The sequence below is a fragment of the Cetorhinus maximus genome, chromosome 12 (assembly GCF_964194155.1).
Source record: "Cetorhinus maximus chromosome 12, sCetMax3.hap1.1, whole genome shotgun sequence".
NCBI lineage: Eukaryota > Metazoa > Chordata > Chondrichthyes > Lamniformes > Cetorhinidae > Cetorhinus > Cetorhinus maximus.
In genome coordinates, this window is record NC_135890.1 from 77,046,731 (window position 1) to 77,066,472 (window position 19,742).

The following is a 19,742-nucleotide window of genomic DNA, read 5'->3' on the forward strand; positions in this document are numbered from 1 at the left end:
ATCAAAGCACACAAAAGGCAAATTGATGGAAAATTTTAATCGTGTAAAATAAGTGTTTAAAAATTGGTTATTTTGGACTTCTGAAATTCTGACCTTGGTACACCATCTCATCTGTAAATTGGCATGACTAACAGTGCAGCACTCCCTGAATCTTTACTGAAGGCTTGCTGGGTAAACCTCCAGGAGCGGAAGTTCTGAGGAGCTTCACCCAAGTATGCATCATCACATATATGCGCTGTAAGTTGTTTGCAGACTGCTCAACTATTAAATAATCACACAGAGCCTAACCACAGTTGGTAGTCACACCAGTCCCTATGCAAAGAGGCCACTGTCTAGTTATTAGGACCAGTAACCCTGGTCCTTTTTTTTCACTTTGCCTAAGTAAGTGGCACTGAATTTAATTCTAGCACACTCACCACTACATTGGCAGAGAATAGCCAACCTAGTGCAAACCTGTGCCCATCTGATATGTAAAGCTAATACATGATGCATTTACCCACTGGATTATGTAGAGAGTCTTAATTAAATTCGGCACTGTTCTTTGCGACTCTGATGCTGATGATTTCTCAGTCTTTGCTCTTTCAGGAGAGGAACTTGTCAATTGATGGAGCTGAATTCCTGATTCAGTAACAGTTAAAACATTTGCTTCCTTCCCACTACCTGTAGCTTTGAGACCAAGCAGACTCTTTGGGGACCTTTCCTGACCTCAGTATACCACCTAAAGGCACAAGATAATTCAAGGTCCTATTGGCGTCTGATTACAGGAGAGAACACCCCACTTAAACAAGGTGAGAAGTAATTTGGGCCAGTGATAACTGGCTCAATCTAGTGGTAAACTTGACAGTAAGAGTAACATTGCGTACAAGAATAGGTCATTTTGCCTCTTCAAGCCTGCTTCACCATTCCTTTAGATCATGGCTGATCTGCACATTAACTCCATATCCCTTACTATGATGACCTAACAAAAATCTGTTTCAGGCTTAAAAGTTCCAATTATTCCAGCAGCTACAGCCCTTTACAGGGAGAGCATTCAAAATTTCCACTACTCTTTGTATGGAAAGAGCCCTTTGTGATTTCCCTCCTGAAGGTTCTAGCTCAAATTTGAAGATTATGTCTCTTTGTTGTAGATTCCTCCACCAGAGGAAACAATTTCTGTATCTACCCAATAAAATTAATTCTATCATTTTAAACATGGCAATCAGGTCACCTGATTTCCTATACTAAAGGGAATACAAGTCAATGCATGCAATCTGCCCTCGTGGATTTAATGCTTTAAGCCTGGTATCATTCGGATGCAAGTGTGTCTTCATTTCCAAGAGTAACAGCAGAGAGAGAAGTTTTCACTGATGGGGAAAAACAGGCATCATATATGTGTTATACGTGTATATATATGTGTGTGTGTGCATATCCATGTGTGCATATGTGTGTATATATATGATACAAAAAATGGGTGTAGAAAAATAAACAGATGCATAGATGCAGAAATGAACATGTGCCTATACCGATGAAGACGTGACATATGTTGCAAATACAAACTTTGCACTCACAGATACAAACAATACACATACATAAAGATGGACATGAATGCAAATGTATGTATATTTGAGTATGCATATATGTATCAATAAACTTTATTAAAGCAACTCAGCCTGTCACTATCTTGTTGGATTGTTTTTGATTTCCTGTTGTCTTCCCATCTTTCCCCATCAGCTGTTATGCTGAGTTTTGATTCCATGATCTTGCATTATCCCAGCAGGGAAATGCGCTATAATGAGTATGGGATTTGCAAAGTCACCCCTGTATTTCCACAAGCAAGCGCTTGATAATGGGAGCGCTGCTGCCCAGTCTGATTGCTGATATTGCATGCATATTCCAGCAGGAATCGCTATTCAACAAATGGAATTCTGACTTTTTTCCACCCTTTCCTGTTGTGGTGCAGAGGCCACCTCGAATGTTCTAACATGCTGCCTCAGCACAGACCAGTGAGAATTTCCCTGTTTTTAATGCCATAGGATCATTTCTGCCCACCTGGGGGAGCAGACAGGGTCCCTGTTTAATATCTCATTTGAAAGACCTCCAACAAAGTAGCATTGAAGTGACAGCCTGGATTTAGTATTCAAGGCTGTAAATAAATATGTCCTTTTTAATATAGCTCTGAAAGTGGACCAACCCACAAGCATGGGAAATTGTATTTTGTGATATACATATTGTACATTAATAACTTCTGAATGGCGGATTATCTTGTCCCTCACTGCCGCTCAAACAGGGGCCATTTATTTTTATTCATGCTGTGTTTTCATCTTCTCTTTGCAGGGATTCAGGATTATCTCCCGAAGCCAGGAGAACACATCCTCCTGCAGCTCAGTAAGTTCTAGCAGTGCAAATTGAGCTCCTGTCCTCCACCTCAGTTGTCCACACACCTGTGTCCAGTTTGCTCAGTGACTGATGAATAATTCAGAGCCCTAAATAGCAAGTTAAGCAATCAAGAATTTTTAAAGTAAAAGAAAACATAATCATTAGTCTTTTTTCACCCTGACATAACAGCAGGCCCTATATCTCAAGCAAGCAATGACACTGGCACTCCCAAGAAGGAGGGTGACTAACCACCCCCTGCTGCAACTGCAGGTTGGGTAAGTGTCTGATTTATCAAGTCTTGTTGGCAAAGATCCCAGCAATTGACCTTCAATACTATCACATCATGAGTTACAGTCTTTTTAAGTTCATCCATTGCTGCCACAGACAGTTAATGTGGGTGAAGCCTCCCTCCATGTTTCATCTGTACTAAGGAATGTGCAGCCAACCAACTTGAACAACTAGTTTCTCTCAGACTTACCACACTTTAAATAAATTATTGTGTGCCCTACTTTTCTGGAAGTGAAGACTTGCTGGGATACAGTGCAACTTGGTCATAAAGCATCTCAAACAGTGCCGTAGAGAACACAGCTTCATGAGGTTTTTGGGAAAATGTAATGATGTTGACCAACAGATGAGACAGTGCTTAGAAGTAGAGTTAAAAGCCAAGACGGCTGAAAGCAGAGAATATGCAGCCAAATGCAGCGCTGCCTTAAATCGTCTTGCGAGTAACTTTCCTCTCAGTTGGTGCATCCAAAATACTGGACTTTGAACTGATCTCTTAAACTCTGGTGCAGCAATCTGGACATTTATAGACCTCGATGTCAGCTGTGTTGATTTTTAGAAATTTGTTTGATAATTTATTTCTGTCAAGAAGAGGGACAAAAGTATCCTGAGGAGAAACAAGAACTGGCACAGTTACATTTAGTGAGAAAAAGACTAAGGAGGTGTTAGTGTGAGGGAAGGTCAAATTAAGATACTTGTTCCCTTTGTGCAAGCAGCTTGCTTTTACCTCATCTAAATGGTCGTTCTTTACTTGGGAGTCTAGATAGCAAGCGTCTGCAGGTATTGAACTGCAGGGTGCATCACCTCCAAGAAAGATATTGTCCTCACCCAGAAATAACAGATGAATTTTACAGCAAGAGCCCATGTTTAGTGATTCATAGTGAATTCCCAGACTGAAGTTAAATTTTGTTTCTGGTCAAGAGCATTGCGACCAATTATTACACTCCTAGTGCTACATAACTTAGCACAGATCAGTGATTGAACTCAAGATCTCTAGCCTGCATGGCTCATAAGATACTCTTGAATATGTTATCATTTCCCCACCAGACCTGGAAGTCTCACTCTGACATGGCAAAGTTGTACTGATGCTGCTTGACTGATTTTTTTTTCAGTAGCCTGCTGTTAGGTTAATATTGGCAAATGGGTAAATAAACCTGATTAATAAATGAACTTCTAGTAACCATAAGAGGCCCTGTGGTACAGTGGGTAGTGTCCCTGCCTTTGAGCCAGAAGCTCCAGGTTCGAGTTCCATCCCAGGACTTGTTGGCCAAGGAAGGTGCATTTATAACGCAGCCAAACAGGATGAGTATGAACCTGCAAATCCTTCCAACATACACCAGTGGCAGGCAGGAAGAGCGGGAGAGAGTCTTGGTCAGCCATGTAATGGAATGAAAGTTGGGGCCTTGACCATCACTGTCCATAGCTCCAGACTACAACATGCATGTAAAAGTGCATGTTGCCACAGCAGTTCCTGAGTGAACTGTAACACACCACCACGTCTAGTTACATGGTGCTGATTGCATGTTGTCAGAGGCAGGAGATTGAGGCTGATGGGAAATTGCTCCAAACTTTGTCTCAGCATAGCCTGAGGTGCTGCAAACTGTTGTTACATGCCTTTTTCATTGTTGCTAAATATTGTAATCATGATGTTTTATAAAATTTAATTATTAAAAGCATTCGTCAACCTCTGCCGCCTTTTGTTTATATTGCTCTGTTCATGCACATGTTCCACAGCTTATAGCATATTGCTGTCACTTTGTTCCCCTGTTCCTGCATTGACCTGTGTTGCCATCCAGGCCATTACAGTGGTAGTGTAGCCTGCTTGACAGGACTAGGTGACTTTGGACCTATGCAAAAGCGAAATACTACTGATGCTGGAAATCTGAGATATAAACAAAACGCTGGAAATACTCAGCAGTTCAGGCAGCATCTTTGGAGAGAGAAACATCAGGTTGATGTTTCATCACATCTCTGGATGTATGGTACCCAGACCTCTCCAACACTGTGGTTTATCTTGTGCTATGTCTGGGACTGTTGTAGATTTATCAGCCACTATGATTAGTGAATAACTCCATTTTGGTTATGTAATACAGCTCCTAGGTTGGTAAGAGGTGAAGTAACTTTGGTCTTCTCTTCACTAGCAATTCCTGTGTTCCTAATGTATGATCGCCATCATGCTTATTTCACAGAGCCTTAAGTCTGTTAAACATATTACCTCCAACAGACCTGCTACTTCTTAGAATCTTCCGGCTTTTAAAACCCTGGTTTGATTTAACTTGTCATGTCTCCTACTCTACTCAACTTTCATGGTGGCTTGAGCCATGGACTTTGCTCAACTGCCTGGGTTTATTAAACTTCAAGAAAAAAAGCTTGCAGCACACCTACAAAGTGCCATAGCAACCAGTTCTGGTGGTTTTTACTGATCTTACCATTTTGTGTGTGATGCTCTGATTATTGACTATTTCTGTCTACCTGACCATGACCACTTCTGCAAATGTGAGATCATTTTAAAACTGATGCTGGTATCTGAACTCACATCAAGTCTCATTGTCCCATCACCCCTGAGCTCACTGGCTATATTGACTCCTGGTCCAAAAATGTTCATCTTTGTGTTAAAATTCCTCTACACCTCACCCTTCCCTTTCACTGCAGCCTCATCCAGCCCCACAGACCCCAAAGATCTCTTTGCCCCTCCAAATCTGGTCCCTTGTGCACTCCCGATTTCTATTGCTCCACCATCAGTGGCTGTTCCTTCAACTGCCTAAGCCCCAAGCTCTGGAATTTCCTCCCTAAGCTTCTCCTCCTCTCTACCTCTCTCTCCTCCATTAAGATGCCCCTTAAAACCTACCCCCTTGACCAAGATCTCTCCAAATATCTTTATATGGCTCAGTGTCAAGAATATTGTTTGATGGTCATTTCTGTGACACAGCTTGGGATATTTTATAACATTAAGGGTGCTGTATAAATACAGTCAATAGTTAATGTTATTTAAGGACTTTACAATGCTTATTGCACTGCTACTAGCTTACCATCTTCAGCTACAATATAGAGCTCCCCAACAGAAAAGTACCAAAAGCAATAGGCTCCTAAGTCTCAGTCTGTATTTTGTGCTTGTGATTCTGAAGAGTGGCTTGAATGCATGACCTTTTGACTCAAGGTAAGAGTTAGGGTTAGGGTGACACACAAACACAATAATTTAGGTATGTTTATATGTGCACATATATCATGAGAGAGAATCAATTCACTGTTCATCATAATGAATATTTGTTAAGGGGAATGGAACACACTCGATTTTTTGCCATCTGTCTCTCCAAGGTAAGGTGCAGAACGCAGAATAAAGCTCCCTATCCTCATTGCTGTTATTATACTCTTATCATAAGATCATAAGAAATAGGAGCAGGAGTAGGCCATGTGGCCCACCAAGCCTGTTTCGCAATCCAATGAGATCATGGCTTGTGGCTTCAACTCCATGTCCCTGCTTGCTCCCATAACCCTTGATCCCTTTGAAGATCAAAATCAGTCTAACTCAGCCTTGAATATATTCATTGACCCAGCCTCCATGGCTCTCTGGGGAAGAGAATTTCAAAGACTAATGACCCTTTGAGAGAAGAAATTCCTCCTCATTTCTGTCTTATAGGAGATCCCTTATTTTGAGGCTGTGCTACCTGGTTCTAGATTCCCCCAGGATGGACACAAGCTTTCAGCATCTACTCTGTCGAGCCCCCTTAGAAGCTTGTATGTTTAATAAAATCACGCCTCATTTCTTCTAAACCCCGATGAGTATAGGCTGGATCTGCTAAACTTTTCCTCATAAGACAACCCCTTCAGCCCAGTTAACCTCTGAACTGCTTCCAATGCAGTTATCCCTCCCTCATAGGGTTGCCAACTGTGATTAAATATATTCCTGGAGGTTTCAGCATATGCCTTGCCCAACGCTTCCACTATTAGCCATAACATCCATCCTTGTGGTGTACTGCCTTGCTAGGCCAAATGGAAAGCAAGAAGACTCATTACCCATATGGATGATGCTTGCCAGCCAAACAGCCCTTTCTTCCCATTCTCAATATTATTATATCTGGTAAAGAGAAATTTTCAAAGAAAATAACAAAAAAAATCTTTATTTTAATGTCCTGATGATTTTTCTCCAAGGTTGCACACAGCAGTATCCTAGAGATTGATCTTCAATTCCTGGAGACTCCGGGCCAATCCTGGAGGGTTGGCAACCCTATTCCTTAAGTAAAGGGAGCAAAACTCCAAAACTGTACACAATACTCTAGGCGTGGTCTCATCAATGCCCTGAACGCTGTAGCAAGACTTCCCTACTTTTATATTCCATCTCCTTTGCAATAAAGGCCAACATTTCATTTGTCTTCCTAATTACTTGCCATACCTGCACGCTAACATTTTGGATCCTCTCAGATCCCTCTGTAACTCAGCATTCTGCAGTCTCTATTTAAATAATATTCTGCTTTTCTAGTCTTCCTGCCAAAGTGGACAACACACATTTTCCTGCATTACACTCCATCTGCCAAATTTTTGCCCGCTCCCTTAGCCTATCTATAGCTCTTTGGAGACATAGGAACAGGAGAAGGCCATTCAGCCCATTGAGCCTGCTCCCCCATTCAATACGAACAGCCCATTCATGGCTGATCGAACACTTCAATGCCTTTTACCCACGCTATCCCCATAACCCTTTACCTTATTCTTAATCAGAAATCTATCAATCTCTAGTTTAAACATACCCAATGACTGAGTTTTCACAGCCTTAAGATACAAAAGAGACACCTCTTTTGTATCCTCTTCACAACTTACTTTCCTATCTATCTTTGTATCATCAACAAATCTGGCTATAATAAAGTCTGTTCCTTCATCTAAGTCATTAATATAGACAATATAAATACTTGTTGTTCATTGCAAACCCTTGCCTTTCTCAGGCAGGTGATTTAGGCCAATTAATACTGAATTGGAACACAATTGTGCTTGTATAAATGCAAATTTTTATTTCCAAGCACATATCTGTGCCCATTATAAAATGGATTGAGTTGAGTATGTTCAAGGCTGAGCTGGTCTCCTGGGGAATTCACAGATGTGGGAAAGTAGCCTTGAAGCAGTAGATCAGCCCTGATTGTGTTGAGTGGTGGAGTAGATTCAAGGGGCCATTTTATTTACTTCTGTTCCTATTTCTTCTGTTCTTATGACTGGCTAATTTATTTTATATTTGTTTTTAATGGATGGTAGAGGTGATTCACATCCCAGCTATCTGGGCAACATTTCAACCCAAGTCCCATACATGAAAGGCCATATACATTTATAAAAGCCTCCACTCAATGTGCCTCACAAAGACTTGCCAGCAGAAGTGAGATTAACAGTAGAATAAGCGATGAGTTGAACTGGGGGTTATTTCTGCGCACTGTATGTGCTGCACCACTCCAGTATGCTTGTACAATTGTTAATTTCAGGAGTCGATCAATACCCCCAAGGTTCGGGCTTGACTTTCCTATAAGACTATTGGGATGGGCTGATGAAATTGGCTTTTGAAGGTGGCACAAAATCACAGATAGTGAATCGACAGACTCTTCTCATACCTTCCACCTTCATTGAAGTCACGAGAAAGGAAATCGGCAGGGTTTTATAAAGCAGCCCACACTGCATAAACCCAGGTGTTGGCCAATTGTATTATCCAATCAAAACACAGCTCCAGAGTTCAGGAGTTGGGTGAGTGTTGAAAAGTTGCCTTGGTTGGACTTTGAGCCCGACTAAATGACATTCAGAGTGAAAATGAACAACCAATGGTTAAATACATAGTTATGCACTAAAGGATACGGACCCTGTCAGGCTCAGGTTTATCCCCCATCTATTTGTTCTCAGGACAATTAAACAACTAATGGGAAGAGGAGGCTGCACAAACATCCACATCCTCAATGATGGTGGAACCCAGCTTACCATTGCAGAAGACAAGGCAGAAACATTTGCAACCAGCTTCAGCTAGAAATGCTATCGCAGCCTCCTCCTGAAGTCCCCAGCATCACAGATGCCAGCCTTCTGTCTTGATTCAGAATCGCTCCTTGTGTTGAGTGAGCAGGGATGATTGATGCCATTTTCTTGAACTACACCAGGTGTCTGCGCACCTGGAATAGTTCCGTCAGTTTGTTCACGGTGTAATATAGAACTGAGTCACAAAGATCGCAAGCCTGGTTCTTGATCCTTACTGAATTAACTTAAGAAATGAAAAAAAATTGTATTTATAAAGCATATTTCACAATATTAGGGCATCCCAAACAGCTTTACAGCCAGTTAGTTTGGAAGTGTAGTCACTGTTGCAGGAAATGCAGTAGCCAATTTGTGCACAGTAAAATCCCCCAAATAGCAATGTAATAGTGACTATGTGAGGGAACTAATACCTCACACTGTATATTTTTTACTAAAGATATATAGATGTGTTCATGGTTATTTCTAAAATTTTAAAAACTGGACAAAGACTTATTAAAATTGGTTGAATCTATGTCTGCCTGTGACCCTTGAACAAAAGGAGCACCTGACAGTATAAAGGAAACTCACACCTTGTTATCTCTGAGGGGACACTAATGACCCCCTGCTGTTTAAATTAACACACCTCCTGTCTGTAACAGAAATTGGGAGCTCAAGTCCAGGATCAACCATTTAAATTTGAGCATAGTCCAAGTAGACATGAGCCAAATCTGAGATAAAAGACCATAAGACCATAAGACATAGGAGCAGAAATTAGGCCATTCAGCCCATCGGGTCTGCTCCGCCATTCAATCATGGCTGATAAGTTTCTCAACCCCATTCTCCCACCTTCTACCCGTAACCTTTGATCCCCTTACCAATCAAGAACCTATTTCGGTCTTAAATACACTCAATGACCTGGCCTCCACAGCCTTCTGTGGCAATGAATTCCATAGATTCACCACACTCTGGCTAAAGAAGTTTCTCCTCATCTCTGTTCTAAAAGGTCTTCCCTTTACTTTGAGGCTGTGCCCTCGGGTCCTAGTCTCTCCTACTAATGGAAACATCTTCCCCACGTCCACTCTATCCAGGCCTCTCAGTATTCTGTAAGTTTCAATCAGGTCCCCCCTCATCCTTCTAAACTCCATCGAGTATAGACCCAGAGTCCTCAAACGTTCCTCGTATGTTAAGCCTTTCATTCCTGGGATCATTCTCGTGAACCTCCTCTGGACCCTCTCCAGGGCCAACACATCCTTCCTGAGATACAGGGCTCATAATTGCTCACAATATTCTAAATGTGGTCTGACCAGAGCCTTATAAAGCCTCAGCAGCACTTCCCTGCTTTTATATTCTAGTCCTCTCGAAATAAATGCCAACATTGCATTTGCCTTCCTAACTACCGACTCAACCTGCAAGTTAACCTTACGAGAATCCTGGACTAGGACTCCCAAGTCCCTTTGCACTCCAGATTTCTGAATTCTCTCCCCATTTAGAAAATAGTCTATGCCTCTATTCTTCCTACCAAAGTGCATGACCTCACACTTCCCCACGTTGTATTCCATCTGCCACTTCTTTGCCCATTCTCCTAACCTGTCCAAATCCTTCTGCAGCTTCCCCGCCTCCTCAATACTACCTGTCCCTCCACCTATCTTTGTATCATCTGCAAACTTAGCCAGGATGCCCTCAGTTCCTTCGTCTAGGTCATTAATGTATAAAGTGAAAAGTTGTGGTCCCAACACTGACCCCTGCGGAACTCCACTAGTCACCGGCCGCCATCCTGAGAAGGTCCCCCTTATCCCCACTCTCTGCCTCCTGCCAGACAGCCAATCTTCTATCCATGCTAGTACCTTGCCTCTAACACCATGGGCTCTTATCTTACTGAGCAGCCTCCTGTGCGGCACCTTGTCAAAGGCCTTCTGGAAGTCCAAGTAGATAACATCCATTGGCTCTCCTTTGTCTAACCTACTCGTTACCTCCTTAAAGAATTCTAACAGATTTGTCAGACATGAACTCCCCTTGATGAAACCATTCTGACTTTGCCCGATTTTACCATGCACTTCCAAGTATTCTGAAATCTCATCCTTAATAATGGACTCTAAAATCTTACCAACGACCGAGGTCAGGCTAATCGGCCTGTAATTTCCCATCTTTTGCCTCACTCCCTTCTTAAACAGGGGGGTTACATTAGCGATTTTCCAGTCCTCTGGGACCCTCCCTGACTCCAGTGATTCCTGAAAGATCGCCACTAATGCCTCCACTATCTCTTCAGCTATCTCCTTCAGAACTCTGGGGTGTAATCCATCTGGTCCAGGTGATTTATCCACCTTCAGACCTTTCAGTTTTCCTAGCACCTTCTCCTTGGTAATGGCCACCATACTCACCTCTGCCCCCCGACTCTCTTGAACTTTAGGGATGTCACTCGTGTCTTCCACTGTGAAGACTGACGCAAAGTACCTATTCAGTTCTTCCGCCATTTCTTTGTTCCCCACTACAACTTCTCCAGCGTCATTTTCCAGCGGCCCAATGTCCACTTTTGCCTCTCTCTTACCCTTTATATATCTAAAAAAACTCTTGCAATCTTCTTTTATATTACTGGCTAGTTTACCCTCATATTTAATCTTCTCCCTCCTTATTTCTTTTTTAGTTGTCCTCTGTTGGTCTTTGTAGGCTTCCCAATCCCCTGGTTTCCCACTGCTCTTCGCCGCATTATATGCTTTCTCTTTAGCTTTTATGCTGTCCCTGACTTCCCTTGTCAGCCATGGTTGCCTCGTCCTCCCTTTAGTATGCTTCTTCTTCCTAGGGATGAATTTTTGCTGTGTCTCCCAAATTAGTCCCAGAAACTCCTGCGATTGCTGTTCCACTGTCTTTCCTGCTAGGCTCATCTCCCAGTCAATTCTGGCCAGCTCCTCCCTCATGTCTCTGTAGCTGCCTTTAGTCAACTGTAATACCGTTACATCTGATTCCAGCTTTTTCCTCTCAAATTGCAGGGCAAATTCTATCATATTATGGTCACTTCCTCCTAAGGGTTCCTTCACCTTAAGCTCCCTTATCAAATCTGCCTCATTACACATCACTAAATCTAGAATTGCCTGTTCCCTAGTGGGCTCCACCACAAGCTGCTCCAAAAACCCATCTCGTAAAAGAGTCAATAGGAAGCGAAGAGGAAAAACTCAGTGCCTGGAATGAATTTTAAATCACAGTAACTTACTACAGAAAATTCCTCCTCCCTAACACTAGGAAAATGGCAACTTTTGATGACCAGATGTGGGTCCAGCAAGGGAATGTGAGCTTTGAGACATTAGCCACTCTTAGCACAAAACAATTGAAAGCTGTAGCTAGGGAGGTACAGTTAAAATTGCCCAGTATCGTGAAGAGAAACAACCTGATCCAGTTGTTAGTAGAACATTTGGATCTCACGTTACTGATAGAGCAGTTAGATGTAGAGCTCAATCATGACTCTGAATCCCCCCCCCACTAGCCAACTTCGAGCTGGAAAAGCTCAGAATACAGCTAGAATTTAAGGATAGGGAAAGTGAGAGAGAAAGGGAAGCTCGAGCGAAAGAAAGAAAGGGAAAGAGAGAGCAAGAAAGAGAGAGAGTGCAAAAGAACAGGAAAAGGAAAGGAAATTCCAACTCCAAAATTGAAATTGGACCTAGCAACTCAAAGGGAAAGAGAGGCCAGACATCTGGAAGCTGCGAGGGAAAATCTCTCTCTATCTTACAGCAACCCCTATCTCTTGTCATGAAAAGTCGATTACAGCTACGAATTACTTACAGGAATATTGAACTTTTTAAGGAAGCCGTTTGGTCTTAAAGGAATACAAGCAAGGACAGGGAGTAAAAGATGGCTGATAATGTGAAGTGACCACTTCCGACCTTAGCATGCACCCGCTGACCAAAATATCGCACAAGTGCGGGATGACGTTGGGACGCTCACCCGATGTCATCTCGCGTGATTTCACACCGGACCGGGTTGGGCGCGCACCCGCCTGATCGGTGTAAAATTCTGCCCAGTGTGTGCTGGTGTGCTGTGAGCATGAGAGCAAGCAAAAAAACAAGCTAGTCACCCTCTGCAGCTTTCTCCCTCTCTCTCTCTGTTACTGGAGGCAAAGCTCAGCAGAAGTGACAAGCTAAAGGAAATATGGCAGCCTTTAAGCCACCCTGCAGAACCCAGTGTCTCCAAACTAACTGGGTAACTACCAAAGTCAGCTCTACTGGAATCACTCAACTTCACAGTCACAGCATACCACCATCCACACCTCAAGGACAAACCAAAGTCTGATTCATATTATTTTTAACTTTTATTTGGACTCTTAGCTTCTCATTTCTGATCTGTGTGCATGTGTGTTGCATTTTTATTATTTTTCTTGAGTTTTAATAACTAATAAACTTACTCTTTCTTTGACTCAAGAAAGCCTGGTTAAATTAGCTCCTTCCAAAAGATAAATACATTTGGATGGGAAAAGGTATCCAAAGGGGTGAAGGGATTCCTTTTAAATTAACCTTGTTGCGACTAACCGAAACGGTTGAATAAAGAGGGGGAGTCGGCTCATTCCTCCTTACCCAGGAGCATAACAAAATCGGGGGTCCGTTCGGGAAGTTAACAAATTGGGGGACCTCACCCGGGGACCGGTTGTAACACTTTCTAACCCTGAACCACTCTCTGAGACCCTCAAGTATGCTAGATTCACTCCCAAATTTGAAGAGAGTGATGTGGAGTCATTTTTTTGCCACTTTTGGGGAAAGTAGCAGGACAGCTAAAATGGCCATTGGAGATCTGGACATTTTTAATTCAAGGGCAGCTGTCAGGGAGAGCCCAAGCGGTCTGCTCCATGCTGCCTCCAGATGTATCCTTGAATTATGAGCAGACCAAGGCTGCCAACCTAAGTGCCAATGAGTTAGTCCTGGGGGCATATCGCCAGCAATTCTGGAATGCTCGTAAGAAGCCCACACAAACTGACACCAAGTTCGAAAGGCTGAAGCAAATCGCGTTCGACTGATGCATAAGATCCCTAAGAATCCCATGTACTTATGAGGGGTTACCTGAGTTGGTATTGTTGGAGGGATTCAAAAATTTCTTACCCTCCAACCTACGGGTGCACCTAGAGGAGCAGAGAACCCTCACCGCTAGGGGTGCAGCTGTCACAGGAGGCAGCTACGATCTCACCCATAGGCCTGGGAACTCGGGCAGACCCTTCCCAACCCACTGCCATGAGCATCGGAAAGATAAGATTATCTAGATAGGAGAGACACCCACCCCAGAGAAGAAAGCACAAAGGAGGGTGCGAGAAGCCCCCCCACAGCCCGAAAGGAGAACCCCCAGAGACCAGGTTGTTCCCATTGCAGTAAAATAGGCCATTCCAGGCCTGAGTGCTGGAGATTGTGAGGAAAGCCTGTTGGCCTAATAGGGCTTCATATGAATAGTCCCCTAGAGGACTCCCCAATGTCTAGTGCAGCAGAGCAGGCAGAGACTCTCACTACAGAAACTTACCCTTTTGGGGGCATGGTACTACATGTGTCTAAGCTAGACAAACTTCCAGAGAACTTCCTTTCAGGAACAGTAGCCCCCTACCCATCCCAAGGCATGAGCAAGTCCGTGGTACTGCTCTGGGACACAGGGGGCCACTCAGTCCTTAATGTTGGAGGGAAACCTAAGCCTACCCCCACGTCCTTCCTGAAGGCCAAAGCCCTGGTCAGTGGAGTGGGAGAGGGATCTGTGTTTTTCCCCCCTCCATAGGGTCCACCTAGAGTGTGACCCTGTTTCAGGTCCTTTTACAGTAGGAATTGTCCCTAAACTACGAGTAGCAGGGATCAATTTCCTCCTTGGAATTGATTTGGCTGGCAGCAAAGTATTAGCTAACGAAAGAAAAGAGGCCAACATCAACCAATCTGCAGGACAGCAGAAAGCTTGGGAAAGTCCAGAAGCCCAAAAGAATGAAATAGCGTCCATAAACATTGAACGAGGGCTGCTCGAATGTAACAAGGTGGAAGACAGGCCAGTAAAATTTAAAAAAAGGTCCAGGAAGAGCTAATGGAATTTAAAATAGACTCTCAGAATACCCCAGAATTAAACAGGGACCAGGAAAGTCCCTGGGCAGGGGGAGACATAGTGAGGGAGATGCCCCATGTAGTCGAAGAGCCTGAAGGAAGGGAGGTTTTAAACCAGGAAAGGAAAAGATTAAGCAATTGCCTGAAGTATGGCTGGCAGAACCATTCTTTCCAAATTTAAAAAAGACAAAGGGAGTCCCCAAACTTACAAGCAAATAGGGAGTGAGATGCCTCACCCTATTGAAAAGCCACAAGGGGGTATAACAGAGCTACACCTCCACTTGAGGGCAGAAGTATTCCAGGGACATGGAACAAGTTAGGAGAGCGACCCTCCCAATCCAAAGGCCCTGGCCGAGATGCCATTGATTGACCAGTAGCTTTATGGCGAATTTAAATGGGGACTTGGAAAGCTCCCACATTGGCACAGAAAGCGTGGGGTGATGCCTTACTTAGTTGAAAAGCCACCAGGAGGTACAGCGAGGGCCGACCATCCACCAGAGGGCAGTAGTGTTCCAAAAGACAGAGAGCCTACCACCCAACTGACCAGCAGAGGGATCCTAACCAGATTGGTCCCCATATTTACCCACATTAATGCAGAATCATGAGGTGACCTGACAGCATTGCCCACTGCAAACTGCCAGTGTTACAGTACTGTAGCCCTCCTATCATCCAGGCCCAGAAAGGCTGGTCCAAGTTCAGGAGCAGACTGCCCGCCTGTTGCTGTGCCAACCTAAAGCATCTAGCAACAGAAGCTGGAACACTCTAGCTGTGCTGGCACTCGAGTCGGACTCTGGACCGGAATACCTGAAAGAGGCCAACGTCCCATTAAAACACCCCAATCTCCTGACCCTCAACCTAACCACAGTCCCTGTGTTTGAACAACTGAACTCACACGTTACCAAGGAGGACAGGGAAGAGCTAAGCAGGACAAGAGCTGCTCAGCCCTATGATCAAAAGATCTGGCACTCATAGAGTGAGAGGCCCAGCATTCTCCTGCAGATAGCCCGGAGCAGCTTGACCGTCATTCAACCCCTGAGGGCTAACCACCCTCTAAAACCCCCAAGCCCTTTAGAGGACATTTAATCAGGAGTTGGACAGGCTGTGCCCTGAAACCAATGGCTCTGCTTATGCCTGATCCCCAACAGAGCAAAATTCAGAACTCTAGCCCAAAATGGACTCGCCCATAAGGACAGATTTGAATCTTACCAGGTCACCTAACCCTTCCACCTTCCAGGACAATGTTCTTGCTGAGCAACTAACCCAGATTTTAACCTCCAAAAAAAGGGAAATGCAGCAGGGAACTGCCATTGTCCCTGCTAGTTGTGTGTCTGATGTGCCCGTGTGGATGAGAGAATGAATATGTATCTCTTTACTTCCTTTTCCTCCTTCAAAAAACCACATTAAAAAAAGAAATATAATTCATTCTTTTTCTCCGACACCACGAGGACCGTGAAGGGACTAAGAGCTCACACTGTATATTTTTTTAAAATAAAATATATATATAGGTTTCCTCATTAAATTTTTAAAAACTGCACTAAGACCTTTTAAAATAGCTGAATCTAAGGCTTGAAAGGAAGAGATTGGTGAGACCAAACGCAAACTGGGCGACCGCTTTGCAGAACACCTGCGGTCTGTCCGCAAGAAAGACCCAAACCTCCCTGTCGCTTGCCATTTTAACACTCCACCCTGCTCTCTCGCCCACATATCTGTCCTTGGCTTGCTGCATTGTTCCGGTGAAGCCCAACGCAAACTGGAGGAACAGCACCTCATCTTCCGACTAGGCATTTTACAGCCTTCCGGGCTGAATATTGAGTTCAACAACTTTAGATCTTAAACTCCCTCCCCCATCCCCACCTCCTTTTCATTTCTTCCCCCTCCCTTTTGTTTTTTTCAATAATTTATATAGATTTTTCTTTTCCCACCTATTTCCATTATTTTTAAATCTATAACTGTAATACCCTGTCAGTCTTTCCACCCCACCCCCACTAGAGCTGTACCTTGAGTGTCCTGCCATCCATTCTTAATTAGCACATTCTCTTAGATAATATCACCACCTTCAACACCTCTTTGTTCCTTTTGTCTGTGACATCTTTTGATTATCTGCTCCTATCACTGCTTGCTTGTCCCTACAACGCCCCCCCCCCCCCCAACCTTAAACCAGCCTACATTTCACCCCTCTCCTAACTTCACTCAGTTCTGCTGAAGGGTCATGAGGACTCGAAACATCAACTCTTTTCTTCTCCGCCGATGCTGCCAGACCTGCTGAATTTTTCCAGGTAATTCTGTTTTTGTATTGAAAGGAAGGTTGTGGGTCTCTTTGCCCTAGCAGATGAGTAGACTCTGGTTGGCCAACCTGGGTTATGAAATGCAGATGGCCTTTGTACAGCTCTCTTTGAATTTGGCCCGTCCATCCAACAGTGGGTCTGTCTGCAACCCTCGAACAAAAGTCCTGGCAGTAACAGGAAATTTGCACCTCATTATCTCTGAACAGACACTAATGTCCCCAGTGTGGGATGCACAGGCCAAATTCAAAGAGAGCTGTACAAAGGCCATCTGCATTTCATAACCTAGGTTAGCCAACCAGAGTACTCATCTGCTAGAGCAAAGGGACCCACAACCTTCCTTTCAAGCCTTAATGGTTGGAACCTCTTGGGGACTCAAGTGATGTGAACCTTTAGCTGATGGAATCACTTATATTGCCTTGCAGTACTGCGAACTCAGTCTACCATTTTACCATCTAACTAGGAGCATCACAGAAAAGGAGCCCTGCCCAGTTGAATACCTGGCCCGATCTACACTGTTTCTGCTGGAAATTCTGTACCATCGCCTACAAAATTGATTAATCTCTACATACCTTTTTCATTGTGTGAAGTCAACTCTATCGGAAAAGTGAGTTATACAGCATCAGTTTTCAGCGTGCCAAGCTCTGTGAAGGAATACCTCATTGGACTTTGATTCTGGACTCTGGGACCCATGAGAAACAATATTTCTCTTTTCTGTGGTCTCTGCATTGTAAATCTTTCTTTCCTCTATCCCTCCTTTACTGGATGAATGCAAAAGGAGGCAACATTGCAACCTTCCTTCTGCATCAGAGTGTGCGCAAATAAATTAACCCTTTGAGGGCATCCTATCTTGTGTTTGCTGTGGGGTTATCAAAAGAAATTGGACCACACAAAAACAGAGGGGCTGGGAAATATGCCACCACTTATAAAGGGGGAAGCAAATCAAAAACACCTTTCTGTTTATGGGTGGATGGTGAGAGGAGAAATTAAAGCTGTTTAAATTAATCCCCATCCTGTCTGTAACAACTAGATAATCTGTTTTTAGGTGTTGGTTGAGGGACACCAGGGGAAAATTCCCTGCTCTTCTTTGAAATAGTTTCGTATGACTTTTTTTTACTCATTCATGGGATGTGGGGGTCACTGGCTGGGCCAGCATTCATTGCCTATCCCTAGTTGCCCTTGAGAAGGTGATGGTGAGCTGCCTTCTTGAACCGCTGCAGTCCATGTGGTGTAGGTACACCCACAGTGCTGTTAGGAAGGGAGTTCCAGGATTTTAACCCAGTGACAATGAAGGAACGGCGATATAGTTCCAAGTCAGGATGGTGAGTGGCTTGGAGGGGAATTTCCAGGTGGTGGTGTTCCCATCTATCTGATGCCTTTGTCCTTCTAGATAGTAGTGGTTGTGAGTTAGGAAGGTGCTGTCTAAGGAGCCTTGGTGAATTCTTGCAGTGCATCTCATAGATGGTACACACTGCTGCTACTGTGCGTTGGTGGCAGAGGGAGTGAACATTTGTGGATGTGGTGCCAATAAAGCGGGCTGCTTTGTCCTGGGCAGCGTCAAGCTTCTTGAGAGTTGTGGGAGCTGCACTCATCCAGACAAGTGGGGGTATTCCATCACACTCCTGATGCCTTGTAGATGGTGGGGATTCAGGAGGTGAGTTACTCGTTGCACGGTTCCTAGCCTCTGACCTGCTCTTGCAGCCACAGTATTTATATGGCTAGTCCAGTTCAGTTTCTGGTCAACGGTAACTCCCAGGATGTTGATAGTGGGGGATTCAGAGATGGTAATGCCATTGAAGATCAAGAGGAGATGGTTGGATTCTCTCTTGTTGGAGATGGTCATTGCCTGACAGCTGTGTGGCATGAATGTTACTTGCCACTTGTCAGCCCAAGCCTGGATATTGTCCATGTCTTGCTGCATTTGGACATGGGCTGCTTCAGTATCTGAGTATCTTCAGTATCGTGAATGGTGCTGAACATTGGCAATCATCAGCGAACATCCCCACTTCTGGCCTTATGATGGAAAGAAGGTAACTGATGAAGCAGCTGAAGATGGTTGGGCCTAGGATACTACCCTAAGGAACTCCTGCAGTGATGCCTTGGAGCTGAGATGACTGACCTCCAACAACCACAACCATCTTCCTTTGTGCTGGGTATGACTCCAGCCAGTGGAGAGTTTTCCCCCTGATTCCCATTGACTCCAGTTTTGCTAGGGCTCCTTGAAGCCACACTCAGTCAAATGCTGCCTCGATGCTAAGGGCAGTCACTCTTACCTCACCTCGGGAGTTCAGCTCTTCTGTCCATGTTTGAACCAAGGCTGAGGTCAGAGGCGGAGTCGCCCTGGTGGGACCCAAACTGAGTATCAGTGAGCAGGTTATTGCTAAGCAGGTGCCACTTGATAGCACTGTTGATGAGCCCTTCCATTACTTGTCTGATGATTGAGTGTAGATTGATGGGGCGGTAATTGACCAGGTTGGATTTGTCCTGCTTTTTGTGTACAGGACATCCTTGAGCAATTTTCCACTTAGCCGGGTAGATGCCAATGTTGTAGCTATACTGGAACAGATTGGCTAGAGGCGCGGCAAGTTCTGAAGCACAAGTCTTAGTACTATTGCTGGAATATTGTCAGGGCCCATAGCCTTTGCAGTATCCAGTGCCTTCAAACCTTTCTTGATATCACGTGGAGCGAATCGAATTGGCTGAAGACTGGCATCTGTGATTCTGGGGACCTCCGAAGGAGGCCGAGATGGATCATCCACTCGGCACTTCTGGCTGAAGATTGTAGCAAATGCTTCAGCCTTATCTTTTG

At 44.2% G+C, this 19,742-nt stretch overlaps 1 protein-coding gene across 3 annotated transcripts in view; it reads left to right on the forward strand.

The window, feature by feature from the left end:
• tcn2 (transcobalamin II) overlaps positions 1-4,325 on the forward strand; it is a 38,867-nt gene extending 34,542 nt beyond the window's left edge. For all 3 annotated transcript variants that reach the window (XM_078553937.1, XM_078553938.1, XM_078553939.1), the window contains exons 9-10: positions 667-788; positions 2,314-4,325. In XM_078553937.1, coding sequence (XP_078410063.1) covers positions 667-788; positions 2,314-2,375 — 184 coding nt within the window. In that variant the 3' untranslated portion in view covers positions 2,376-4,325. The remainder of the gene's footprint in view (positions 1-666; positions 789-2,313) is intronic.
• Positions 4,326-19,742: the final 15,417 nt, after the last annotated feature.